The sequence below is a fragment of the Cuculus canorus genome, chromosome 20, assembly GCF_017976375.1.
Source record: "Cuculus canorus isolate bCucCan1 chromosome 20, bCucCan1.pri, whole genome shotgun sequence".
Lineage (NCBI taxonomy): Eukaryota > Metazoa > Chordata > Aves > Cuculiformes > Cuculidae > Cuculus > Cuculus canorus.
Window position 1 is genome coordinate 1,298,881 of NC_071420.1, and position 26,690 is coordinate 1,325,570.

The following is a 26,690-nucleotide window of genomic DNA, read 5'->3' on the forward strand; positions in this document are numbered from 1 at the left end:
GAGGGGCTCCAAGGATGCTACGCTGCCATCCCAGCCCTGCGCTGCTCCACACAGCAGGAATGGTTTAATCTGATTCCACACCGGCTCCTGCGCAGCTCCTAACATGCTCAGTCCTGCAGAGGGACGCAGCCTGTTCCCAGCTGGGCTGTGGGGCTTTTCCCTTCGCTCTCCCTGGCTCTGCTGGAAGCTGACTACTGCCAGCTCCCTGGAGCATTTTGCTGGGAGAGACACCCATGGGCAGAGGCAGCAGAGACCTGCAGCCGGGCTCCTGCGGGGCTCCATGGCTGCATCGCAAAGTGCTTGAGGTTTGCCATGGGTGCAGGTGGCTGACAGGATTTTCTGGGGGGTCGCGAGGTGGGCAGTCGGCTACGACTCTGGGTACCTTGTGAAAACACAAATCTGGGCTGGAAATGCTGGGTTTGGAGCTATTGCCCTCTGCCAGGGCTGGTGTCCAGGAGGCAGCCAACAGCGGCAAGGAACCGGGCTACCAGCTGAAAGCACTGTGGGAGGCTGGGGGATCAGCACTGCAGATTTCAGACGTGGCTCTGCCTCCCCCGCAGGGTCCCAGGCCCTTCCACCTGTGCTGTGAGTGTGGTGGTGCCCCTCTTGTATCCAAGCCTGCTTTGATTTAAGTGTATTTGTTGATTTTTTGGGACACACACACACACACACAACTCAGTGCATTTACCGCGTCAGGAAAAGCAATTCGTGCTCGGATCCCAGAGTTCAGTGTGGATGTCTTCTGCTGCTGCTTCCAACCCAGTTCCCTGCTCCCACCTCTGCCAAGCCTCGATGGGGGCTTTGTGTCCCCTGAACACCCCTGTCCCTGCAGGGTCCCCTTTGTCAGCTTGCTGAGAGTCCTTCCACTCTGTGCACAGCCGGATTTCAGTGACCCCGTGCTGAGCCCATCCCTAAAGCCACCCCGCAGCAGGGACCAAGACCCCATTGGAAACCCCTGGCTTGGGACACTCTCCTGGAGCCTCATCCGCTCCATGCCGGGCGCTTGGGCAGTGGGACACTGCACATTAGGGGATGCCGAGGGGATAAATCTCCCCTGGGGAGAGTTTTCTCAGCTTGGCCCCTTCCAGCATGGGAGACAGATGCAGAGGGAGCTGGACCCGCTGCAGGGTGTGGGCAGGAGGGTGCCTGTTACCATCCCAGGGCTGTCGGGGCAGGCGATGCCTGTGATGCTGGAGGAGAGAGCATATCCCATCCTGGGGGTGCGGGCAGAGGGATGCCCTTTGGCATCTTGGGGCTGTCGGGGCAGGTGATGCCTGTGATGCCAAAGGAGAGAGTGCTTCCTCATCCCCAGGGGTGCGGGCAGAGGGATGCATGCATCCCTATCCCTGGGGGTGTGGGCAGAGGGGTCCCCGTTGCCATCCTGGGGCTGTTGGGGCAGGCGATGCCTGTGATGCCAGAGGGGAGAGCACGACCCCATTCCTGGGGATGCGGGCAGAGGGGTGACTGTTGTCTCCTGGGGCTGATGATGCCTGTGATGCTGGAGGTGACAGAACATCCCATTCCCTGGGGGTGTGGGTAGAGGGGAGTGTGTCCCCAGCCTCGGGGGTGCAGGCAGACGGAACAGCGTGTCCCCAGTCCCAGGGGTGCGGGCAGAGGGGACGGAACATCCCCATCCCGGGGTGCGGGCAGAGGGGACGGAACATCCCCATCCCGGGGTGCGGGCAGAGGGGACGGAACATCCCCGTCCCGGGGTGCGGGCAGAGGGGACGGAACATCCCCATCCCGGGGTGCGGGCAGAGGGGATGGAACATCCCCATCCCGGGGTGCGGACAGAGGGGACGGAACACCCCCGTCCCGGGGTACGGGCAGAGGGGACGGAACATCCCCGTCCCGGGGTGCGGACAGAGGGGACGGAACATCCCCGTCCCGGGGTGCGGGCAGAGGGGACGGAACATCCCCGTCCCGGGGTGCGGGCAGAGGGGACGGAACATCCCCGTCCCAGGGTGCGGGCAGAGGGGACGGAACATCCCCGTCCCGGGGTGCGGGCAGAGGGTCCCGTTGCTGCCGCGGCGCCGTCGGGGCGGGCGATGCCGGCGATGCTGGAGGGGACAGAACATCCCCGCCCCGAACCGCGGAGCCCCCGCGCCGGGTCCGATCCCCCCGCGGCCGCCGGGGCTCCCGTCCCGTCCCGCCGCTCCTCCCGCGGGCAAAGTCCGTCTCCGGGCGGGCGATAAGGGCCGGGCCGGGGCGGGGGCGCGGGCGGCGGCCGGAGGAGAGGCTTTGCCGGCGCTGATTTGCATAAGATAATATATTGCCTAATGGAGGCGGTCATGGCTTGTTAGAGAGGCCGGCCCGCAGCCCGGCGGCCCGGGGCGGAGCGGCGGGGGCCGCGGGGAGGCGCGGGGCGAGCGGGGACCATGGTGTCCCAGCTGAGCGCCCTGCAACGGGAGCTGCTGGGCGCCCTGCTCAGCTCCGGGGCCACCAAGGAGGGGCTGATCCGAGCCCTGGAGGACATGGTGCCCGCCGCGGGCTTCGGGGTCAAGCTGGAGAACCTGCCGCTCTCGCCCGGCGCGGCCCCCGACGGCAAAGGCGCCTTCGCGGCGCTCGCCAACGGGCACGGCAAGGGCAAGCTGTCCGGCGACGAGGGCTCGGAGGACGGCGACGACTTCGACACGCCGCAAATCCTCCGCGAGCTGCAGGCGCTCAACACGGAGGAGGCCGTGGAGCAGCGGGCGGAGGTGGACAGGATGATCAGGTACCGCGCATCCCACCGGGCTCGCCCCCTGCCCCGGGGGGACGCTCGGTGCGCTCTGCCCGGTGTGTTCCACCCGCGGTGGGTCCCGGGGCTTCCTGACCGCCCCGTAGTGACTCCCGGTGCTCCCTGCCCGGTGCTCCCTGCCCGCCCCGTAGTTACTCCCGGTGGTGAATCCCGGTGCTCCCTGCCCGGTGTGTCCCGCCCGGTGGCGGGTCCCGGTGCTCTCTGCCTGCCGCATGGTTACTCCCGGTGGTGAATCCCGGTGTTCCCTGCCTGCCACGTAGTTAGTCCTGGTACTCGCTGCCCGGTGTGCCGTTCCCAGCGGCAGGTCCCGGCGCTCCCGGCCCCGCGTCCCCCGCCCTCTGTGCCCTCGCCGGTGTCGGTCCCGGTGCTCCGCGCGGCGGGGATGGGGCGGGGGTCGCTTCCCCCCGCCGGGGAGGCTCGGACCGTCCCGTCCCTCCGCGCCGGGAGATGAAACACAAACTGCAGCACGTGGAGCCCGGGCTGTTATTAATTTATTTCTATAAATCATCAACAGAAAGATACACAAAGGGCCGCGAGGAGGGCGAGCGGGGCGGCGGGTTATTCATTGCCGGGGCTGTAAACGGGACGGGGAAGGAGCGCAGCCCGGCGGGGCCGCCCCGTCCCGGCACAGCCCGCTGCCCCCGTGCCCCGGGGCGCCGCCGCTCCCCCGGGCGATGCCGAGGCGGGGATCCTCGCAGGGACATCCCTGCGTGGGGCAGCGGCACCGCTGTGTCCCCCGCTTCGTCCCCCGCTTCGTCCCCCGCTTCTTGCGCTGCAGTTTTGCTCCCGGAGCCGCGGCAGCCCCGGGGCCGGCACCGACCCTGCCCGACGGGCTCAGCCCCGGTGCGTGCCCGTGCCCTGTGCCACGCTCGGGGCCCGGCCAGCCCCGCGGCAGCGCCCAGCCGATGGGGACGGGCAGCTCCGCGCCCGCCGGTGCCACCGGCAGAGCCGGGAGGGGCCCTCCGGGGTGCCAGCGGGGCGCCGGGGAAGGAGAAGCCGTTGCAGGCCTTTTCCTATTCCCACCCGTGCTGCGCTGCAGCTCCCGCCTGTGCCCTGTCCCCTGTGCCCTGTCCCCTGTGCCCTGTCCCCTGTCCCCTGTCCCCTGTCCCCTGTCCCCTGTGCCCTGTCTCCTGTCCCCTGTCCCCTGTGCCCTGTCCCCTGTGCCCTGTCTCCTGTCCCCTGTCCCCTGTCCCCTGTGCCCTGTCTCCTGTCCCCTGTCCCCCATGACCGCGTCCATCCCGGGGTGCCCGTGGGGCGCGGGGAAGGCTCGGCCGCAGCGGCGTCGCTGTGCTCCCACAGGTGTTTCTGTGCAAAGTTTGCCTTTGGTGCAAACAAGAGCGGGCACATGTCCCTGAGGAGCCTTTGCAAAGCGCTCGTGTTTGCTCTAAGAGAGGCCTTTGTACTTGGAGAGGGAGCCAGGTAGGGGAGTCGGGAACCATTTATTGCAGCCACGCACTGGGGCTAAACCCCCTCTGCTCGCTGTCCCCCGGCGGCTGCGCCCTCACCGCAGGGCTGCCGTGGGCTCGGAGTATTCCCACGTCCCTGGGGGTGCTTTGCTCTGGGTGGCAGTGCGGGCTGTGCTGTGCGCCCGAGGCCTGGGCGCCGGGCAGTGTTGCCCATCGCGGTGCTGCGATCCCGAGCCGTTGGCCCTCACGCGGCCCTGCGGCGGGCGGTGCGCTCCCCTGGGCCTGTTCATGGCGCCCAGGCGGCTTTGGTTGGTGTGGGAGGCACAGGGACGCGTGCCGCCCGCCAGGCAGCTCCTCGGGGGGCTGCGACGCTCTGTCTGGCGCAGCCTGGCCAGGGGGGTGCCAGCGGCACACACAGCCCCGCGCCGGGGCGAGACGCCCCACGGAGCTCTTCCTGCCCCATCCACCCAGACCGCGCTCCGGCAAGTAATATATCCCAGGATCGCTCAGATTCTCGGGGCCGCGGGAAAGCCACCAGCCCTTGGGGACCCATCCGGATGCCCCAAAGCCGCCCCGAAGGGTGTGGGGAGCGGTGGGTGCAGCACAGCTCCCTGCGCCGATTCCCTGTGTGCACAGGGAGATGTAGATTAGATAGATCATTTCTGTAGGGAGCCCGGTTTATAATCCATCTGTATAAATTCTTGGCATATTTCTCCGAGGATGTGGAGCGTATTTACCTGTTTTCAAGGCTGACAAAGGGGGTGAGGGTGTCCAGGAATCCTTAGGGAGAGGGACAGGCTTTGTCCCTCGCGTGGGCATGAGGTTGGGTTGGGAAATGTGTCTTTCTTAGTCTGTGTTGGCAGCTGAGCTTCATTGGGGTTAATTTTGTGCAAGAAAAACCCACTTTTCCTTGATCTCGGTGGAGAAGGACCGTGGAGCCAGGGCCTTAAACTTGTTTTCCAGTATTACAAAGCACTCTGGGGTTGGTTTTGGTTTTTTTTTTTTTTTTGCGTGTAAAGTCCCGGTGAAGACATTGTTTTCAATGTCTTCATTGAAAAAATGTTGGTTTTTTTTTTTTTTTTATTTCAGTGACAGAACCGAAAAAAATGGGCTTATGTTGAATCAAAAAGTTTTCCTCTCTGGCTTTTTAGGTTAACCAAAAGAAGAACAAAAAAAAAAAGGCCAAACAAACACTCAAAGGTTTCATTTTGGGTCAAGTCCAAACATTTTGTTTAACATGAAACAAAATGTTTGGGTTTGGTTTCAGGTTGTTTAACCCTTTTGAATATGGTCAAGTTGATTTGTAAAGAAAAATCACTGCTGAGAAATTCAGAGCCAAATAATTGTTTTGAAAGTGTAAGTGTGAAACACACTGGAAATACCGAGGTGAAACCTTTCTTAAATAATAAAATGGAGGAAAACATTGGATTTTTTTTTTCCCAATTCTCATATATTTTTTCCACCTAAACCACTGCCAAATTGTATTTAAATTCAGAAATCACACCTGCAAGCCTCGAGTTACTCATTTGGTGTTTTAAGTGTGCTCTGTTGCACTTGCTCAGGATTTAACTCTGGGAAGATGGTGCTCTTGGCTCTTGGGAACCAAACTGCTATTAGAAATGATAATGAGCTCTGTTCCGTTAACTCATTATTAATTAGTAGGATCAGTTAGGTGACGTGCAGATCCGTGTGAGCCCCTCGGCTTGGGCGCGGCAGCCGGTGGGCTTTGCTCTGCTTCACCTTCCTGGCCGGGAAGAAGCGTGTGGAGGGGAGCTGCGGTGCGAGGACATTTTCATCACATCCTTCTTGTTGGCTCCCACCTTCTCCTGGGGCAGGACGAAGAGCCAGAGCCCCAAATCCCCCTGTTCCATCGCCATTCCTGCCAATTCCGGGTGCCGAGCGGCCTCCCCACACAGGCAGCCGGCAGAGAAGCACCGACTTTTGCTGTGGGGGCTGCAGAGCCGATGGCCTGACCATGCAGTTTGGGGACAGGAGAGAGTTTGCACCGTGCTCAACCCGGTCAGGAGTCTGGGCTGTTGGGAAAACTGGAGTCGGCGTGTGTCCGTGCAGGTCTGCAGCGCTGTGCGACCATTGCCGTAGAGAGGACGCCATGGGCACGGTGGGGTTCCTCTGCCTGGAGGATACAGGATTGGGTGCGTGGACAACATCTCTGGAATGGCTCCGTGCCCTCCTTCCCAGGGTCTGACCAAGCCCCTGGTCGGGTACTTTTGCTTTGGATCCAACCAGCTTTGTTTTCACGCTGCATTCAGGACAAAAAGTAAGAAATCTACTCATTGGGTTTTTTTTTCTCCCATGACAAGTTGAAGGATCCAAAATAAGTGATGAATTGGGAAAGCAGTCGGACGGTTATTCCAAGTGCAACGTTAGAGTATCGCATTATTTGAGTGCATGACTGTGACCAGGTTCAGGCTCCACGTCGATTTTTCAGCATTAAAGCGCTTTGCTTTTGTCCAGCGTCCTCCTGTAGTGCAGGATAAACCCAGGGGTCTCGAATACAGCACGGGCGTATCGACCTGATCCTCTGCCGTTGCATTGCGCTTTCGCTGGAGCTAAAAAACGCAGAGAGCATTTTGATTTTTGGCTGTAATTTTATTTATTCCCTAGACTGGTGTCGGCTACCCTAAGGACATCAAAGTAACGCAGATTTAGGAAATACTGATTTTACACCTGGATCTTGCAAGAGCCAAATTCAAGTGTTTAAAAATATTCAAGAATGACTTAAAATTATTGGAAGGGAGGTTGGTTTTTAGTTTTCCAGTTAGGGAGTTGCCTGGGTTTGTGTGCCTGGTTTGACCTTCGCTTCTCAGCCTTTTGCATGTGGCCCTTGCGTGTGCTTTGATGTTGTGGGAGCGTGGAAATAGGGTCTCTTTTAAATTCATATTGAGGTTTTTAGATAATTATCCCTGTGGGATTGGAAAGGAGAGGAGAAAGCGGCAAGAGTGGTGGATGATGTTCAGTGGCCGTGCCGGGTGCTTGCTGGCCACGGGGCACAGTGTCTGTACCACAGCTGGGAACGGGGCAGGAAAAGTATCTCCACCACCTCTACATTATCAGTTTTTCTTTCTACAGTGAAATATCCATAGGGTCTTCCTATATCCAAACATATGTGTGTGTGTGTATCCGATGGTGTGTGCGTATCATCAGAGGGAGAAATTGCAGCGAATGTAAACCAGCAGCAATTAATGGATGGGCTGTATTTCTCCTTGAGGGATCTGGAGGTGCTTTACCAGCATTAATGAAATGTGGGATGTGCCCAGGACACTGAGATCCTCTTTACTTCTCCTTCTCTGGGTGAATAACCTGGTGGGCGACTCCCAGGGTCCGGGATGGCAGTTCGGGGAAGATGTACAATCCAGGAATCTTGCGTCCTTCTGAAACAGATTTCAGAATAATAACAATGAATTTCCATCATGGGAAGAAGCAAATACTGGTTGCTTTTCCCCCACCGGGAGAGAGTAACCCTTTGTTTCTCTCCCCACAGTGAGGACCCGTGGCGGGCGGCGAAGATGATCAAGGGGTACATGCAGCAGCACAACATCCCACAGCGCGAGGTGGTGGATGTCACTGGCCTCAACCAGTCACACCTCTCCCAGCACCTCAACAAGGGCACCCCCATGAAGACACAGAAGAGAGCCGCCCTCTACACGTGGTACGTCCGCAAGCAGCGGGAGATCCTCCGGCGTAAGTACCCGCGCCAGCACTCGCCCTTTGGGGCTGGGGGGAGCAGGGGTCCCTGCATCCCGGCTCTGCCTGAGGGCATCCGCCGTGTCCAGAGCCAAGCGAAGAAGCGGCTCCCTGCCCTCTGCCCTGGCAGAGCCTCCGGAATGCAGGCTGCCCAGAACCTTCTCCAAAACAGTTTTACAAATCCAAATTAATTTAAGGCGCAGGAAAACAGGATGAGAGCCCCTCTTGGTCCCAGTAACACTCTGAGAGTTCCCCCAAGCCCATCAGTACAGCTGATTTTTTGTATATTTATATTGGTTAAAGCTGGAAAGACAATTAATCATTACACACCGTTAGATGCCTTTTCCACCTCTGCCCCCTTTTCCTCTCTCTGTTTCTTGAGACTGCTCATTTTCTGCAACTACTTGCACAAAAAACTTAAGAGAGAGAAAAGAAAAAAACCTGTAAATTGCTCCTATCTGTAGCATGGTCTTGGGCTGTTTAAAATGCAGATGATTTTGGCCAAGTGCACAGACCATTGCTTCTGTGCACCTCTCCCACCCACCGCTGCCCCGGGGTTGGTGCCCTGTGGCTCAAAGCAGCCCTGTTTGCAGCTGGGCTGCAGGTTGGGGCACTGACACCCCCCTTAAAAGGGCTCTGCCTCCCTCCTCCGAAAGGATGCGATGTCCTGCAGATGGGAAGTGCAGAAAAGGGTTTAGCACCAAATACCATTGCTTTGAAAACACACCTTGAGATGTTAGAGCAAACAGAGCCTGCTCCAGCCTTGCCCTGCGTCACAGGGGGAAAAGCCATTATAAAAAGAGAGAGAATTCCCCTGCAAAACTGAGAATAATAAAACCCTGCCATTAATCTCCTTTTACTGCCGTGGTGACAAGCACCGGGTCTGAGGCGAGCTGGGGAAGGTCACCTCTGGGGCCTGCCCGGGCACGGGGCTGGCATCCCACCGCGCTGCGCTGGGAGCAGGAGCCGGAGTGGAGCTCTGGGCAAGCAAAGAGAGGCAGCCTCTCGGGGGGCTTTGAAGTTGTCCTGCGTGGCTCCTAGCTTGCAAAAATCCTCCCGGAACAAGTGCATGCCGGCAGAGCCCCTGCCCATGAATATGCATGCCCTGCACATGCCTCCCCATTAAACACCATCCCTGAGGGATGGTAATAACCCAGCGCCAGGGTGCATTGCTGGCCCCTTCCCTGGGCACGCACACGGCCGGGGCGGCAGGGAGCCAGCGCTGGGGCGCACCGATGTGCTGCGGGAGGGACACGGGGGGCCACCTCTGCGCGGGACAGTGACTCTGAGCAGCGGCTACAGGCCAGCTCACGTCTGCTCCTTTCTCTTTCAGAATTCAACCAGACAGTCCAGGGTTGTGGAAATATGACAGACAAAAGCAGTCAGGATCAGCTGCTGTTTCTCTTTCCAGAGTTCAATCAGCAGAACCAAGGGGCTGCCCAGCTCGACGATGCCTGCTCCGAAACCCCTAGCAAGAAGATGCGTCGCAATCGGTTCAAGTGGGGGCCGGCCTCCCAGCAAATCTTGTACCAAGCCTACGACCGCCAAAAGAACCCCAGCAAGGAGGAGCGCGAGGCTCTGGTGGAGGAATGCAACAGGTAAAGGCTGCCCCACGGTGCCTGCTGCCTCCCCACCTGCACTGCAGCCTTTCTTCCAAAAACCACACGCAATGCCGGGCTCCTGGCTTGGAGCTCGGGCCGCCAGGTTGTGGCATGGCTTTGCTGAGCTGCTTGGCCTCTTTTTGCCTTGTTTTGCCCTTGTGGGCAGCAGCTGGGGGCAAGCAAGCTCTGTGCTGGGGCGGGAATGCCACGGGGATAGTGCAGGGATGCTGCAGCGGTACAGCAGTGTCAGAGGTAGGGGGGATGGCTTTTGCAGCATGGATGTAGTTGGAAAGAGCAAGCAGGCTTGTACAAAGGACTTAAACGTCCCCATTTCACATGTTTTCCTGGCGGTGCTGGTGAGGCCCCCCCAGCAGCACCCTTGTTCCAACGTGTCCCCTTGCACGCGCAGGGCCGAGTGTCTGCAGCGAGGGGTGTCTCCCTCCAAGGCGCACGGGCTCGGCTCCAACCTGGTGACGGAGGTCCGCGTCTACAACTGGTTTGCCAACCGGCGGAAGGAGGAGGCTTTTCGCCAAAAGCTGGCCATGGACGCCTACAGCTCGGGGCAGCCCCCGCACAGCATGAACCTGCTGCTGTCCCACGGCTCCCCACACCACAACCAGCCCAGCGCCTCGCCGCCCAGCAAAATGCCAGGTAAGCGCTCATCCAGGGTGCTTGGGCAGTGACGGTGGAGCAGTTGCAGCACAGGCTACCTGTTCTGCTCGGGAAAAGAGTGCTGAGCCCTCAGGGGCCGTGTAGAAGAAGCCTCGGGGGGGAAGAAGGTGGTCACCTCCATCCTTGCTGCCTTGAGGGGTCGGTGGTGGTGTGGAGAGCACTGTGGCTGCAGGGTTGTGGTGGACAAGCCATATGGTGAGGGCTGGATTTCTGTCCTGCTGAGGATAAACTGGCGTTTGCTTGGTTGGCTTAACTCGCCAGAGTCCCCGTGCGGGATGGACGGGCAGGGGAGGGCTGTGCCTGGCAGGACAGCCTGCTCTGTGCGTGGGTCTGGGGATGCAGCCCACACTGAGCACTGGTTTCGGAGCAGGGATGCATGGGTGATGTTGCAAAGCCCATAGGAAGATGTGGCTACATATCCTGGGCTGGCTGCAGGGCTGGAGGTGACCCGGGCTGCGTGCAGGGCTGGAGCTGGCCCGGGCTGGGTGCATGGGGCTGGAGCAGGTGGAGGTGGATGAGGAAAGCTGATCGGGGATGTAGAGCTCAATGCAACCTCCGCTTCCTCACACCATAGTCCAACCTCATTGCGTATATAGTGAGGAGCTGTCTCGGGGAGAGCAAACATATCAAAAACTCCCGGGGGATTTAAGCAGGAGATAACGCCACTGCGGAGCGGGCTGCGCACCCAGAGAGGCTAACCAGAGAGGCTGGTCGGAGGTGGCATGGCGTGGGTTGAAAAGCATTGTTGGGAGAACAATCCCCATTGTCCCCCTACACCTGCAGCCAACGCATTAGCCCCCAGCAGACGGGAGCGGGCGCGTGGTGGCGAGGGGTCAGCATGGGGGCTGTGTCCCTGTCACTCTGCGTACCCCTTCAGCTGTGGCACCAGCACAGCCCAGACGGAGAGGCTAAAACCAGCCACCTCTTGGAAATGACCCTGCCTGGCTTGTTACACACACCCAGCTCATTACAAAAGTAAATTAAAAGAAACCCATGTGGCAGAGAGTCCCTGCGGGAAGGGCAAGCTGCCTGGGGAGAGGAGGCTGAGAGCTGGGGGTGGTGCCAGTCCATGGCTGGATACTGGTCCTTGGGTGACAGCAAGTAAGGGCAGCCCCCGAAGTGGTACCCAGGGGATGCACCAGCCCCAGGTGGGTGCGCAGCATCCGTCCTGCTCTCACCCAGGGGAAGGACAGGCAGCGTCTGACCCAGCTCGCGGATACTGCTCTTCCCATAGGGCCAGCCAGTGGTGACCAAAATGTGACCCTGCCCCAGGAATGCCCCACACAATGGCGGGACGGGGAGGACGTTTGCCCTCCTGTCACCGGCTGATTGCTTACAAGGTGCCCTACAAGCACATTGTCAGCAAAATCAGCTGTTTTCAGTGTCGGCCGGCGGGCTTTACAATACCCCACCAGCATGCAGCCCCGCGTTGTCATGGCGTTGTCTCCCCGTGCATGCTTAATTGACAATTAAGCCAGGGCTTTGAACGAACCCCGCTGCCTTTGATGTGTCCCCGTCCTGCCAGCGCGCATGCAGGCACCCCACGAGAGCCTTTGTTTTCTTCTATTAGGGGACTGCAATTACTGTAACCGCGGGCATTTATCTTGGGGTTGGAGGGCTGCTAAGCCCCAACCTTTATTTTCCCCATCAGAGCAGTGGCCAGCAGGAGCCGGCCGTGGCTATAGGGCCGATGACAGCCCATTTGGAGGGGCTTTTGAGCAGGGCAGGAGTGAAGGGCCCCTCCGGAGGGGTCAGGAGGGCTCGGCTGAGGGAATTTGTTGGTGGCCAATGCTTGTATCTGTTGGCCTCACCAAGGAGGAGGAGATGAGCATGGTGAGGGCCACCATGGGGTTGTAGGGTTGGCTTGGGGATGATGGGGAGGGATGGAGCCCAGGCGTGACTGCTTCAGGGTCACTTGAACTAAGCTGGGTCTGGCAGGCTTGCAGCTCCTGAAACATTGCTGGGTCCATTGCTGCTAAAAACTCCTCCAAGAGATATCTGGGGACCTGCTGCCTCGGCAGGGCGTGGGGCAGCGCTGGTGGGGCAGATCCCACAGACTCCATCTGAGGCTGGACATGCTGGGATTTGAACTGCCCTTGCACCGTGTGCAGCAGCGTCTGGAGTGCTCAATGCCTTAACAGCTTAATGACGGCGCTGCCCATGTCCTACCCCCTCGCGGCCCCGTCCCCCATGATGTCCCCCGGCGGGAAACGATGGGGCTGGCAGCATGGGGTAGCTGCAAAATCGCTCCCATGCCCTCAGACAAAGAGGGATTGCCTGCTCCTCAGGACGTCAATGGGGTCTTGCGAAAGGGCATAATGACGGCCGGGCAGGGATAAGAGCTGTAAAAGTCAAACATCCTCACGGCCTCTTCTTGGGGACCCATCTGTCAAGCCTCAAGTCATGGTTTTTTAACTATTTGGAGGTAAATACTTAAAGCCTATCTCTCTAGGAGGCTTCTCTCAGACTCTGGACTTTTCCCTTCCTATGGGGTATTATCAGCAATCTTGGTTCCCTGTTTGATTTGAAGGTCACTCAAGGCTTTATCTTGGTGCTGTAGACTCTGGCTTATGCCATTTTTATCTTCAAGAGCCCTGAAGACAATCAGTCCATTGATGAGATTAGGTGACGCACCGCCCTGCTCGCCAGCTGCCCCCACCTCCCGCCCTGCATACAAAGGGCTGGTCAGTGCCCGTCGGACCCCACAGAGCCCCGTCCCCACAGCTGGGGGTCCCAGCATCACCTCCAGCCCCAGGGAGCAGCGGGTATCCTGCCCCAAGAAGTGGTCAGGGCATCCATCCATTCATCCATCCATTCATCCATCCAGGCATCAGTACCTGCTCTGCAAATACCAGAGTAGCAGAGTGATATCAGAGCAATCAAGTATATATACGAATGTACATTATTTATATATATTCTTAGATATCTCTATAGACATAGATAACAAACATAAAAATAACTTGGTACCACCCCTGAGATTCTTCCTGAACCTAAAGGGCAATTTAAGTGTTTTAACTTCTTCTTAAAGAAGAGCCCTTCAATAAACCCTCGGTCCAGAGGTTCTCAGTTTATATCTGGATCCTACATGTTGTTTCCTTGGAGTATGTGCTGGTTCTGATTGCAGACACGGTGCCAGCGGTTGTAATATTTTACTGTTGCGCGCATTGTGGGGCTCTGTGGGTACAGTGCGCTGTTAGGAGCTTTTCCCGGTTTTATGAGGGGTAATTAGGACTTTATGACAGCAGCGAAATGGGAGGGTCCAGTCCCCATAAACAGGTTTATAATGGATATAAACTATGCACCTCTGTAACTCAGCAAGATTAACACTTTAGGGGCAATTTGAGTGGCAGCCCAAAAATCAGAGCTGCTCTCAGTGCTACCTGGACCTGCCTTTGGGAGGGCAAAATGGTCCATAACCGACCCAGCTGCTTCCAATATGTAGGTGCAGCATCACTAAGTCCGGTGTGACCACAAAAACCGCACCGATGCTTGGCCTTTCTCCCCTGCTGCTGGGCTCCCGCTCCATGCCGGTGGCTGCATCCCTATGGGCAGAGCGGAAGCTGAATCCCTGCTGCCGCCTGAGTCATTGGTGATCCATCGCGTAGCGCTGCCGGGTGTGTTTTGAGGTTGGGCATCATCTATGATTTGCAGGATGTTTGTGAAACTCCGGCCAAAAGTGCAGCCTGGTCCTGGGATGCTGCTGCCGGAGGTCGGGGTGTCCTGTGCGGTGGCAGCGGGGGCTCCCACTGCAAGGGAAATACTTTTAAAAAGTACAGTGTTTTCTTTGTAAAAACACAGTTTAATCATATCAATATGACTTAAGGCAGAGGAGAACCGATGGGCTTCATTGCTGTTGGCTGCCAAAGACGCAAGACTGGTGTGTACCTAGAAAATGGCACAAGCCTGTGATGAAAACAGGACAGGTATCGATTGCCACCCTAACTCCACCCCAGGAGCCGGGTCGGGGAATGGGTCTGGCACCTCTGAGAAGCCAGGGGGTCTTGGGGGTGGCTGCAAAAAGCCCTGAGCGCACAGCACCCTCTGTACCCTGGGGGCTGGCATCCCGTCCCCATCGACGGAAACGCAGGGTTAAGGCTACGGGAGCCAGATCCCGCGGCGTGTCTGGAAACATGGGAAAGCAGTAAAACGTTTCACGGGCTGTGCAGCTCGGGGCCCGCACAATAGCCGGGTCCCATAAACAGACTTTTATATTATGTCTCTAGCTCCAGTAAAAAAAAAAAAAGCCTTAACAAGGGCAGGCTCCGCGGCCAGGACCATTCCCTGGGATCCCCATCCAGGCTCCTCTCTCGGGCAGCCACAAGGAGAGGCCGAGGAGGAATAAATCTCTTTGCACAGGAGCTGCTTCCAGCTGCGGAGACGCAGGAGAGCGTCGGGAGAGCAGTCGCGTCGGGCTTCAATGGCTGTCTGAGCCCCTGCTCGTAAACCCGGGGGCTGCAGAACCCCCCACTCGCTCATGCTGGGAGGAAACCTTCATGTCCCGGTGCTTTCAGCCCGGATGGCGGCGTCCCATGGGGTTGTCTGCTGGGGGACGGCTGGGTCCCATGGCTTGGCCCCACCTGGCAGAGCGGGCCAAGGAGGGTTTGGTGGGGAGCCCAAGCACGGGTTAGCTGCCCTGCAGCACCACCCTGCATCCCAAGATATTCAAGACCGGGCTGGACGAGGCTCTGAGCCCCCTGATCGGGTGGGAGGTGTCCCTGCTCACGGCTGGGGGGGTTGGAACTGGATGAGCTTTAAGGTCCCTTCCAACCCAAACCATTCTGTGATTCTATGATCCTGGTGCTGTGCAGAGCACGGACCGGCTGCTGTGACAGAGCCCAAAAGCACGGAAACGGGGGCCAGGGAAGTGGCTGGGGAGGAGTAACGTGCACTTGGGGAAAAAGCCTAAGGATGGCTGTCACCGAGGTAGATGCTTTCGGCTGGGCTGGGCTGGGGCTTGATGTGTTCGCTAGGAACAGGGTGCCAGGAGGAAAGGTACCACCATCATCAAGGAACTCTGTATGTTATAGCAGTGACAACAGCAACAGCAATAATGCCTTGTGCTGGTTTCCAATATTAATTATCTAATCTACCCAAATCCAACCCAGCTCTAAGAGTTTATAAGTAACAATAATACACATCCCATTCAAGGAATGGTAAAAACTCAACCCAAGATAGTTGTTGGCTTGGCTTCCTAAAGCACTTGAAGGTAACCATGGCAGAAGGCTTTTATCAAGCAGTTTCTGGGCAGCCCCCTGTGCTGGCAGGCTTTGGGGATGCAGGACCCCCTGCCAGTGCAGCCCCTGCCTCTGTGGGAGCGAGGTTCTCGGCAGGGCTGGCCAGTGGCACCGCTGCCACCATCCCCAGACCTTGCGCTCTTCGGGAGAGTTAATCTTCATCAAGAGTCTTCAGCGGTTTTATCTAGAGACCCAAAATCTCAGTCACCAGACTATCAGAAAATCTCAGCATTGGTTATTGTTTCTCAAACAATAAAAGTCTTGTCCTTGGGATTGCAGGGAAGAGCTTGCTTTTAACCTCTCATATGTCTTTAAAGACAATTTCATGACTCTGGGCATCTTGTCTCTTGAGTTACAAGCATCCTCAGTTGGGTAAAGCGTGATTTGGGGATTAAAATTTTTTTTTTTCCTTCCTGAAAGCTTCACCGAGCCCAAAAGAGATTGAAGATTGAGCAGAAACTCTGATTTTCTTTCCAATAGGAGCCGCCTGTGCTCCTCGTCTATCTTTAAGATCATACCCAGAAGAAAGGGTTTTATTTTATCTCCCCTCCCATTGTTTAAGCAGCGCCACAGGATCTCAGCCCAGCAGCGGCTGAAGCACACTCTGCACGAGGCCGGGACCGCGGGGAAGAATGTGTGTGACAGTGCCCTGGTTGAGTAATGTTTACCCTGTTCACGGCAGGGACGTCCACTAGGACCAGCAAATATCCACCTGCCAGAGGACATTCTTTTATTATCAGGGATAAAAGGAGTTTGCTGGGAAATGATCAGGAACCAGACATCGTGGGGAGATTCCTATCTGTGGGATGTGTTTAACCAGCTGATGGGGAAAATTCGGAGGCGATTAAAGAGTGACTTCGCCGTGGTTGTGGTGGAGGGTGTGTCTAGCCATCTGCACTTTAGCAGGTGCTTTTGGAGCTTGTGGAAAGCTTCTGGACTCAAGTTATCATTTCTTTCCTTTTCCTTGATTCAGAGGAATTTAGGGTATCCCTTTAAGCATCCTCTGCCCAGCCAGCTCCCATCAGCTCTTCCCCTCAGGCACCTTGGAGAAGGAGGTCTCAAAACCCCAGGAGGAAGATCCTTTGCCAGTATGGGGTTTGTAGCTGGGGGTGTCCGTGCTGTGCTGGGATGGCCAAGAAGCCGCCAGCATCTTCCGCGGGCTGGTGATCATTCTGGGGAGCCATCCCGGTGGCGGGGGTCACGGGCAGATGATGCTCTTGGTGGTCTCAGTTGTGAGTGTTGGGATTTGTCAGTGTGGTTTTCTTTCCCAGGAGAGTTTTGGGCTGTCTATGCGTCTGTCTGTCCGCTGCTTCGATCCCAGGGCAGTTCAGTGAACCCAGCCGCAAGCAAGGTGTCGGACTCCTTGTAATAAATGGGTTTTCACCGTAGTTGTCAAGGCAGCCTTGTAAAAGACGCTTTTGTTTCCCGTGGATTTTCCTTGGTTAATTATTTGTGATCTGTAGATGCCTTTCCATGACACATGGCTGATCATATGGTTATCAGTGCAGGGCATTTTAGCCAAATTAAATATATTTGTACAGAAGACCTGTGCTTGAGCCAGATTTCCCTCGTCGGAGGTGGGCTGTGGTCTGATTTGGAGGTTTGCGTGTGTCTGGTCCCTCCATCTTCCTGCAGTAATCTGTTAATCATACACTTGCCGAGAGGGAAATCGGATGCAGAAATGCCTGAGAAACAAGTGAGAGCTGTCGCTGTTTAGAGCTGGGCAGCACTGGGCTGGGCAGCGGCAGCGGCTGCAGGGAGCAGGGCCGGCCTCGCAGGTGGAAGAGCTGGAGGATGCGGAGTCGCTCCCTGCGGCTCAGGGCCTCCAGGCCAGTGTCCAAGAGCTTCATGGGCATCACAGGAATTTGCACGAGGGGTGCAAACTGCCTATTAAAGCCTGAGGGATGCAGATGGGTGTATGGGCTGTCGGTCTGGGCTCCCGTGAGTGCAGCCTTTCTATCCCGCAGCATCAGGGCTGCGTGAGGCTGCAGCCCTGGCTGGGCATTCAGTGTCCCTCACCATAGACTTCTTGGTAGAATTTCAGAGGATGAGGTCTGGGAGAAGCTGGGAAGGAACACGTTGTCCAGTGCCATTCCTTCTATCTGTTGTTCGAGGGTGCTATTTAAGCACTTGCACGTCTGTTGGCATCCTCGTGCCATGCACGCCGAGGGAGGCAGGGAGGGCTGGGGGTGTCCCCTTTGCCGGGACTCTTTCGGAGGGCGTCGGCACAGCCAGGGCACCCTCGCCAGGGCGATGGGTGATGCCAGCGCCTGGTGTTGTTTTGCAGGAGTCCGGTACAGCCAGGCAGCGAGCGGCGAGGCGGCATCCTCTGGGACCATCAGCCACCACGGTGGCGGTGCCATGGTCACCACCAGCCAGGCGGTCCTCCAGCAGGTCTCCCCAGCCGGATTGGACCCAGGCCACGGTTTGCTCTCACCCGACGGTAAAATGGTGAGTACACCTGGCCTATTGTGGCGGCGGCACTGATAAGATAAGAGGGCCCAGCGGGCAAAGCAAACACGCTTTCCCCGGGTTTCACACGCGGCCCGCGCTGAACAATGGGGCATTGTGGGGCCGTGGCGCGGGCGCGCGACCGTCCCCACCACCCACCTCAAAGGTGGTGCTTGGCCCCCGCGCTCCCTGACGGGCGATGGTGTGTTTTCCAAACACAGCCCATAAATCTGACGGAGCCCTGCTCTGGTTTTATCGATTGCATACCTTGCGAATTGAACAGGCGCTGGGAGGATCGCTGTTTTCTTCTGCCAATGACATGGGTGTTGATAAAATTCTCATTCATTTTTTTTTCTTTAAACCCTCCCAAATTTGGAGTTTTGCCAGGATAGCTCTTTCCTGACAAACAGGGACCTCCTCGTCCCAGGGCATCACCCAGGGCATCTGACCCGCTAGAGCCCAGGAGCTCCTGCCTCTCCCCATCCCCTTCCCCTCGTGCTCGGGGCTGAGCTGCAAACAGCGCTGGTGACAGGCAGCAGAGATGGGACACTGGCACCCCCACTGTTTGCTTGACACCTCCCCATGCCAGGTGCTGCAAGGCCGTTGCAAAAAAAGCAGTTGTAAATGCAGGGCTGGGTTTGGTCTCTAATGTCCAAGCGCTTTGAGCTGCTCTTTTTGTGTCCCTGGCTGGTGCAAAGCCCTTTGGAGGGTGGCGAAGGAGTGGGGCGAGGAGAGGGCGCGGGGGGCCGGGGCAGGATGGGACAGGAGAGCACAGCCCTTCCCTGGAGCGGGCTGGCAGAGGTTTGCGTGTGGCCACTGCTTTTCTGGGAGGAGAGTTTTTCTGCTGAAAGCGAAAGTCAAACATGGCACTGAGTGGCGGGGCCAAGCCTTCTCTTCCCAGGTTTTCACTTCCATTTTCGGAGGGTTGGCATTCTTGGGCCATCACGTTGGTCTCCTCACAAAGCTGGGTGGCTGCAGAGGGGCTCGGTGTCTCCTCCCTCAGCTATGGCATGGCTTAATTTTGCCTTTCCTTGTGCTGTTCTCTGGCTCACGAGGGTCTCCGTGCAGCCCCTTGGGCTCGGACGCTGACTCTGTAACTCCATGCATCCCCCACCAAGCAGGGAGGATATTCCAGAGCAAACCCCTAACCCTCCCAGCACGCTATCTCCACCCTGAACGCACCCATATCTCCCCAGGGGTGTGTTGAGCCTTATAACCCTGAGCCTTGAAGTCATAAAATGAGTCAGGAATAAAGGCGGCGGCAGCAGCAGGCACTGAGTGCCCAGGGTGGGGGTCTGCGAGGGTGAAGTGGCGCATAGTCGGTGGCAGAGGCTGCCAGCACCCTCCCTGCCAGCTCCTTTGGCTTTGTCAGAGGGGTGGGTTTGCCGGAGCACAGGAAAGGACCCTTGGACGAGGCAGGGGGAGCGCACAGCAGCCGGGCAGGATGGTACAAAGCTGCAGGAAAATGCAGCAGATTGAACTGGGAAAAGCAACCTGTTGAAGTGCAGAGGTGTGCAGCAGGAAAAGCCCTGCTGAGTTATCCCTTCTGCACAGGTATTGCACAGTGCCGTCTGGGACCGCTCTGGTCCTCAGCAGCATGCGGCTCTGCCAGCTTATCTCTGATCTTTAAGCAGGGCTAGCTAGTGCTTGCTAGTGATTTAATAAAATATGCTGTAGGCTGTGGTTTCTAATAAGTAAACATGTGCCTTTAGTACCTGACATGAAACCAAAAGCTGCCAAGGAAGTTGCTGCATGTGAAGGCAATCTATTTTTTTTCAGGGAGGAGCATTATGGAGACTGCAGAAAGCTTTGGTGGTTCACTCCCCCATGCTCCAGTGTTGTCCTTAGCCGCAGTGGTGCCAGAGGGTCTCCCCCAAGGATCCAGTGTCTGTAGGGTCTTTTCCAGTCGTTCAGTTTCCAGAGTATTTATTTTGTGTGCAAGCGCTTTGGGTCTGAGCCCCCGTGAAATGAGCCCGGGCTGCAGGTGAGCGGTGTGTGCTTACCCTGAGCTGTTTGACTTGTGTAGCTGAATGTGGTGTGACCTGGCCTTGAAGAAACTTTGAAAGTGGAAAATACCGGATCAGGAAATATGAGTCACTCCCGGGCTTTGGAATTTATTGATGCATTTGTTTCAGTTGCAACGAGGCTATCTCCAACTCACATGTGCAAAATACACAAGGTGCTCAGAGTGGCGTCCAGAAATGTCACACGAAGAGACAAAAAGATGGCTCTGAATCTGGGTGAGGTTGCTCAGTGCAAGAGGTCTAATGAGAGGGATTAGGAGAAAGTGCAGCGATTAAAGAAATAAGGCACTTAGCCCCCTGTTTGTCCTGGGGACCAGTCCTTTCAGCACACTCTGAGTGCCCTTATGTGACCAATCCCTCAACACTGACCCAAAATCCTGGGAACTGGCTCAGGCTGGGTGTGCCAACTTCGTCTCACCAGTATCCTGCCCATTTGCAAAAGTGATCGCTAGGATCGTTGCTGTGAGGTCTTTTTTTCTTTACCTTCCTGTGTTTCTATTTCCCACTTTCCCCTACAACCGTAACAGTAAGTTAATGAGTGTTGAGAGTCCTCAGCTGTCCTCAAGGACAGGAGCTTGGACTTGGGGGAAAGGCTCGGGATGTGCCGTGTCCCGGTGCTGTGCTCCAGTGGAGATGGAAGCCAGTGCCAGCAAAGTCCTTCCTTGCTGCTGCTTCGCTATTTATTAACGTGAGGTTTAGGCATCCCAGCCGGGGTCTGCAGCCCCGGGACAGTGGGAGCCGCGTGTGCTGAACTGAAGGTGCCCAGCGAGGCTGTGGGCTGCTCGCTCCTTGGGAGGGGTCTTTCCCGATGCCCCCGCACTGCCCCTACTGAAGCAGGCAGGGGAGGAGGGTCAGGAGCCCTCCCCAGCTGTGTCTCTGACGGTGGCTCTCTGGCCTTGCTCCTTGGCAGATCTCTGTTTCGGGGGGCGGGCTGCCCCCGGTCAGCACCCTGACCAACATCCACAGCTTGTCCCACCACAACCCGCAGCAGTCCCAGAACCTCATCATGACGCCACTCTCAGGAGTCATGGCCATCGCACAGAGTAAGTGCGCGCTTCGAGCTCACCCCCACATCCCGCATGGACCCTCCGTCCTGCGATGGGGAGGGGGATGCCCTGACAGCTTTCGCCAGTGCTGACGTCCTGTTCTGCTCTCTCCCTCCTCCCAGGTCTGAACACCTCGCAGGCACAGAGCGTACCTGTTATCAACAGCGTTGCCGGCAGCTTGGCAGCTCTACAGCCAGTCCAGTTCTCCCAGCAGCTCCACAGCCCGCACCAGCAGCCACTGATGCAGCAGTCGCCCAGCCATATGACGCAGCAGCCTTTCATGGCCACTGTGACTCAGCTGCAGAACTCGCACAGTAAGGGTCCGGGTGGCAGCTGGAAAGGGAAGGGACGAGAAAATGAGTTCAGAGGGAAAACAAGCTCATGCTCTCTTCTTGTGCTCCCCTGCCCAAGCTCGTGCCCTTGGCTGCCACCTCTCTCCCGCCAGTACCAGCTGTTGCAGGGCTGGGAGCGGGATGCACGGCGGTGCGGGGTGGCCCCATCCTGCCCCATCCTGTCCTTCCCCCGCACCACCTGCCGTGCCGCATCTCCCGTAGCACTCTGCTGCTGCCCTGCGGGTGGGCCGTGGCCCCCGCCTGTGTTTTGGACTCTGTTTTTCCTTCTGCGTTCTTATTGCTAAAGCAAGTATTTTGCCAAAGGAGGTGGCTGGGCCTGTTGCACTCCCTGCAAAGCAAATGCTTGCCCGCTGTGTCCTGAAGGGATCAGGATTCACCCCTTGGGCTCATCCATCATCCCGGCCCCAGCCTTGCTCCAGCACCGGGCTCTGCTGCAGAGGGGTTACAGAGCTGCTGGTGTCTGATCCAGCCGCAGCCCTTCAGTCCCCACTGATTTCCCTGGGCGAGCCGATAGCTGAGAAAGCGGTGGCTTAGAGGCAGGTGGTATTGCTTTCCATGGCTTTTTTATCTCATTTGAATCTTCGTGATGCTCATTTCCACCCCTGCGACCTGCCATAACGCAGCACTCGGCTGCTTTGCCCCGGCATGAGCGCTGTGGGTGGCTTTTCCATGACGGCTGCTTGTCTCCTTCCTCTCTGCAGTGTATGCACACAAGCAGGAGCCTCCCCAGTATTCCCACACCTCCCGCTTCCCCTCGGCGATGGTGGTGACGGATACCAGCAGCATCAGCACGCTGACCAATATGTCTTCCAGTAAGCAGGTAATGGCCAGGCAGACGTGGCCCAGGGTGTGCGGAGGCAGAGCAGGGCTGTTTCTTCCCTGGAGATGGGGCTGGAGGAGGGTGTAACAGAGGCCCCATCCTGCTGTCTATGCTGAACCCATGTGGGCAACTGAGAGTGAGCCCTTTGGCACTGAAATCCCTGTTCCAGCCCCTTCACGGGCTCTGAAAAACCTGCTCACAGGTGGCACGATGGGGATTTAGGTGATGGTGCAACTGGGTTGGACAACAGGGACTTGTCACGGTGCTATCGGCTGAGCTGTGCTCGTCCCTTGGGCAACTTTGTCAGCGTTAGAGCATCCTACTGGTGTTCAAATTGGGCTGAGAAGTTCAGGACCAAGCAGGTTCTGCTGCCTTTGTGCCTGGGGTGAACCAATGGTGGTTGGAGCTGAGTGGAGGAGCCGGGCTCCGATGTGTCTCAACTTCCCCAGCCCGTAAACCTTTATCCTCTGCCTGGTGCCGGTGTAAGTCAGGACTTACCTTGGTTCAGATCAAGTGTGCAAGGCCTTCTCAGACAATAGTCCCTTTCTAAAAGGCAGCTCTGGGGACTGTGGGAAATATGTGGCCCTTATTGATCGTTAGATAAATAAGAGAGAGCCTTGAACTTGCATTCAGATAAACTTCCTTGCTGAGGTTTGACGGGGGACAGGGAAAAAATGTCTGCAATGACCACAGAGTAAATACAGCATGGGATTGCTGTGAGATACCCCTGCCCGTGGGTGCCCGGGGGGGGAAGGAAGGGACTGGGGCTGCAAGGGGGAGAAGTCAAGCAAGTGGCTGCTGATGGGATTGGGGTGTCCAGGAAGGAGTGAGGAATGCCACTGCTCCTGGTTTGGGTCGGGCTCCTACTCTTTGTAGTGCTCGGGGTGACCATTTATCTGCGCCCGTGCATCTCTGTCCGGGAGGTGGTCAGGCACGGCCGCGCTCCTCAGAGCACCATTTCCTCCGGGTGGCTTTATCAGCCCATCTGCTGTGCGCTCAGCCCGAACTCCCCCTGATTAATTGTGCTCTCCCACCACGGGCAGCCTTTGATGCTCGGCTCGCCAAAGGGAGCTCTGGGCACGCAGGAAATGTCCCTGGCAGGGACAGAGAGCCCAGCCATCCCCACCGCCTGGCCGGGCGCTGCGATCAGCCTACCTTGACGCCGACGCTGCCCGGGGTGATGGCGGCTCCCTCAATTTTCCAACTCCATCATGCTTTTGCACTTTAATTAAAGCAGAAGGAGGCCTGGAGGCTCAGGAGGGGGGAGATGGGTCTGGGTCTCTGCGGATGGGTGTGGAACACCCCTCCCCACTATCCCCCTGAACATGTTCAAGCTAAAGCTGGAAAAATTTATCCTTGAACATTGATTTTTTTTCTCTGTAGTCACTTGTTTCATTAGCAAGGGGTGAATGAAGTGCTACAGAGGCAGCACGAGGGCCCTGCAAATGGTACCCACTCCTCAAATGGCTCAAATGCCTTAATGTTTGGGGGGATTTGGGTTTCTGTTGCTGCCTGGGGCTAACAGGGGCCATCCCTCGGCTCCCCCACACTTTGGGTGGTTGTAGGGTGAGCGCCATGGGGCACGAGGATACCTGGTAGCGATGGGCTCTGCAGAGGAGGACAGAAAGGGTGAGAGCGTCCCTCGCATCCCCAGGGGATTTGCAGTTTTCAGAGCATGGTTTGCTGGGCGAGAGCCGAGTGCTGCTGGTGGGAGTGCACAGATAAATCCAGGGGGTGCACAGCCCATGTGAAACCCCAAATCTGTGGACTGCACTGCTTGAGCAACCTCCTCTTTGGAAGAGGAGGGGCTTCCTCCTGCAAAGCAAAGTTGCTGCCATTCCCCAGCGGCTCCTCTGCACCCTGTTCCGTGGCAAAGCCCAGCTGCTCCTGGTCCTCCTGGTGGGGATGGAGGCTGGAAGGATGTCCCTGCTCTTGTCCCTTTGCAGCCCAGTGCTGCAGATTGCTTATCAGATGTTGTTATTTAGACCTGGAAGGGGCAAATACCTGCTGGTTCCTTTGACAACGCTTGAGGCCGAGCCACCATTTTTATTACGTTAGCAAACACCTGATAGCCACGGCCCGTCCCTAATGACATGTCACGGGAGGCTCCTGGCGTCTCCTTATCTCTGGGTTACGATGTTTGCTGTGCGCTCCAGCCCACAAGGTCACTCACAGCTCCCGACTCCCACCCCAACGGTGACCGGGGGACCCCGGGTGGGGGACCCACATGCAGGGGGAGAGAAGGGGCTGCTGCACTGGGATGGATGTGGCAACAGAGGCTGCTTATCTCCTTCCCCGGAGGTGATGGCAACACTGGGGGACAGTGATGCCCATGGTCCCTGGCCCCGCTCTCACCCGAATGCAAGCTCCTGCACTCAGCCTCACACCTGGCTGCTCTTGGCAGCGCTGCTGAGCAGTGTGGCATGATCTCTGCAACAGCCTAGGCACAAACAGGCCCCGTTTGATTATTATTATTGTTGTTATTATTATTATTATGGGGTGGCAATATCTGGCTCCAAAAGTATTTTTCCGCTGCCTCCCCCTCAGGCGTGCTGGGGAGGGCTTGGGGCCAAGCAGGGCTTGTGTGACACCATCCCCGTCCCTGGAGATGATGCCTCCAAATGCTTTGCAATGCCCTTGGAGATGCCCCTGTGGTGCTGCCTTCGCTTCCTGCCTGCTGGTCACTGTGCTGCTCTCTCCCTCCCCAGTGTCCTCTGCAAGCCTGGTGATGCTCCACACCTCGCTGCTTTTGCACATAGCAACGGGATCTTATTATCCACAACATCCCGCCGGTGACCTGCGCGCCGAGCCCGGGGAGTCGCCAGAGTGAAGTCCAGTGCCACAGCGAGATGCTCAGCAACCTCAAACGGAGCCGGAGGCTCGAGATTCCCCGTCGCCCTTCCATGCCTTGCTGGGGACGAGCCCGGATTTGCGAGGTGCCCACCTGGGACCGTGCCTCTCCTCTCCACGCAGTATTTCCAAGACACCTCTTGGGGATTTTTTTCTTAAGTATTTGCCTTCCAAGAAGCCGCTGGCTCTCCTGAAGAACGAGGAACAAGCTGTACTGGAACTGGCAGAAGGGGAAGATGGATAATATTTAAGTTATACTCCTCCACCCGAGGGACTGAGAGGGACTTGGGTCTGTTACTTGGTGTTTGGAAGGAGGAATTGCATGTGCTGTTGAACTGAGCCAATTAAACTGTAAATAGAGGTACAGTCTGCTCCATCCTCACCTTTCCCTGCTCCTATACATAAAGATTTATATAAAAGAAGTAAATTTTGTCCAATGGATGTAAACTACTGTAATTAAGTGCAATTCCCCCATCTGTATATATTGTTCCCGAATCTCTTCTCTCTCTCCCTATTTTTTTCTTCTTTTTGTAAAGGTCAGAGCTGAGGATGAGTTTGGTTTTGTATTTCTCTTCTTCCTTTAAATGAGTTAATTCAAGGACCTGGGCCTGCGCAAGGACAGTGGTCGGGCAGCACCAGTCTCTGCTCCGTGGGAGGACGGGCACACACGTGTGCTCTGCATGCTGAGATCCCACGGGAAGGAAGGGCATGGCATGAGCTGAGCGGAGCCCTGGACAGACCTGGATAATCCACAGGAGGACAACTGCCATTATGGAGACTGTTCTGCTTTTGGGGACTCCGAGATGGGCTGTGTTGGGGGGCGGGGAAGCACTGAGCAGCCCAGTTGACGCATCCAGCCCCTGGGAAGTGTTTGGCATTGGCAGTTTTCAGGTGAGCCCGCAGCATTTGCTGCTACAAAGGTGAACAAGGCTGCAAGGAGTTCTGGTTTGATCTTCCTCAAACGGAGTACCTCTCTTCTCCCCTCCCTGGGGCGTGGAAGGGACTGGGTGTCCAGTTACTGACTCGTCTCCTGCCCAGCAAACGGCCAGTACAGGTGGCTTATTTTTCACCGTTAACAGGTTGATGATGAGCCTTGTTGGCTCCACCCTTACCAAGAAACACAGAGCTCTCATCCTTGTGGTGTCCCCTTCGAGCCGCAGCTGGACGGGCACCAGGCTGTGATGTGAGCAGCCTGGTCGATGGCCCCCCGGCTGCCTGCCTTGTCTCACCTGGCAGTGGTTCTTGGAGGAAAAGCTTTGAAGCAAGATCTGCTGCTTGTGAATGAGAGCCGCTCTGCGGTGAGGACACACCCCAGCTGGGCGCCTGCTGAGGTCACCACACTCCAAGCTCTGCAGAGCCCTGAAGGGCTTTAGGTGCCCAAGTCCTACTTTCCAAAGCTGCGAAAGCTGTAAAAGGCATTTTCTCCTCTCCTGTGAGACACAAGCTACTCCATACCTGTATCCCTTCAGAAATGGATCCAGTGCTTCCCAGCTGTGTACATTTTTCTTAGACTTTGCAGCGTGTGCCAACTGCTGAGAGTGACTTGGAGAGGTGGAGAGCAGCCGAGGTGCCTGTGGACAGATGACCACCAGCCCCGTGACTAAAAAGAAAAACACCGGATGATTTCTCTGGGGCAAGAAAGGCTCTTTTCATTTCTGTTTGTACAATTCCTAGCGCAGTGGGACCCTAACCCTTGCTGGGACTAATAGGAGTCGCCCTGTGGTGAATAAGTCATCATGAATTGGACACCGATATTCAGAATGACATCTAATTTAATGTATACCATAA

The 26,690-nt window shown here is 57.0% G+C and overlaps 1 protein-coding gene across 2 annotated transcripts; it reads left to right on the forward strand.

Moving 5' to 3' along the window:
* The first annotated feature begins 2,240 nt into the window (after positions 1-2,240).
* HNF1B (HNF1 homeobox B) lies at positions 2,241-26,690 on the forward strand. 2 transcript variants are annotated; one of them, XM_054085238.1, is made up of 9 exons: positions 2,241-2,716; positions 7,649-7,848; positions 9,185-9,449; positions 9,862-10,103; positions 17,646-17,809; positions 20,744-20,876; positions 21,002-21,193; positions 21,934-22,052; positions 24,761-26,690. In XM_054085238.1, exons 1-9 carry the CDS (start codon positions 2,379-2,381, stop codon positions 24,779-24,781), a joined length of 1,674 nt encoding a protein of 557 aa, XP_053941213.1. In that variant the 5' UTR covers positions 2,241-2,378; the 3' UTR covers positions 24,782-26,690. The 2 variants fall into 2 exon arrangements, with proteins under 2 accessions (XP_053941213.1, XP_053941214.1); XM_054085239.1 differs by having other exon boundaries at positions 2,243-2,716; positions 9,263-9,449.

Bases quoted from the DNA above. Each gene is read 5' to 3' on its own strand.
- HNF1B (XM_054085238.1), top strand. From the start codon at position 2,379: ATGGTGTCCCAGCTGAGCGCCCTGCAACGGGAGCTGCTGGGCGCCCTG. The intron at 10,104-17,645 runs GTAAGCGCTCAT...GTTGTTTTGCAG, and splicing joins GCCGCCCAGCAAAATGCCAG to GAGTCCGGTACAGCCAGGCA. The intron at 21,194-21,933 runs GTAAGGGTCCGG...TCCTCTCTGCAG, and splicing joins TCAGCTGCAGAACTCGCACA to TGTATGCACACAAGCAGGAG.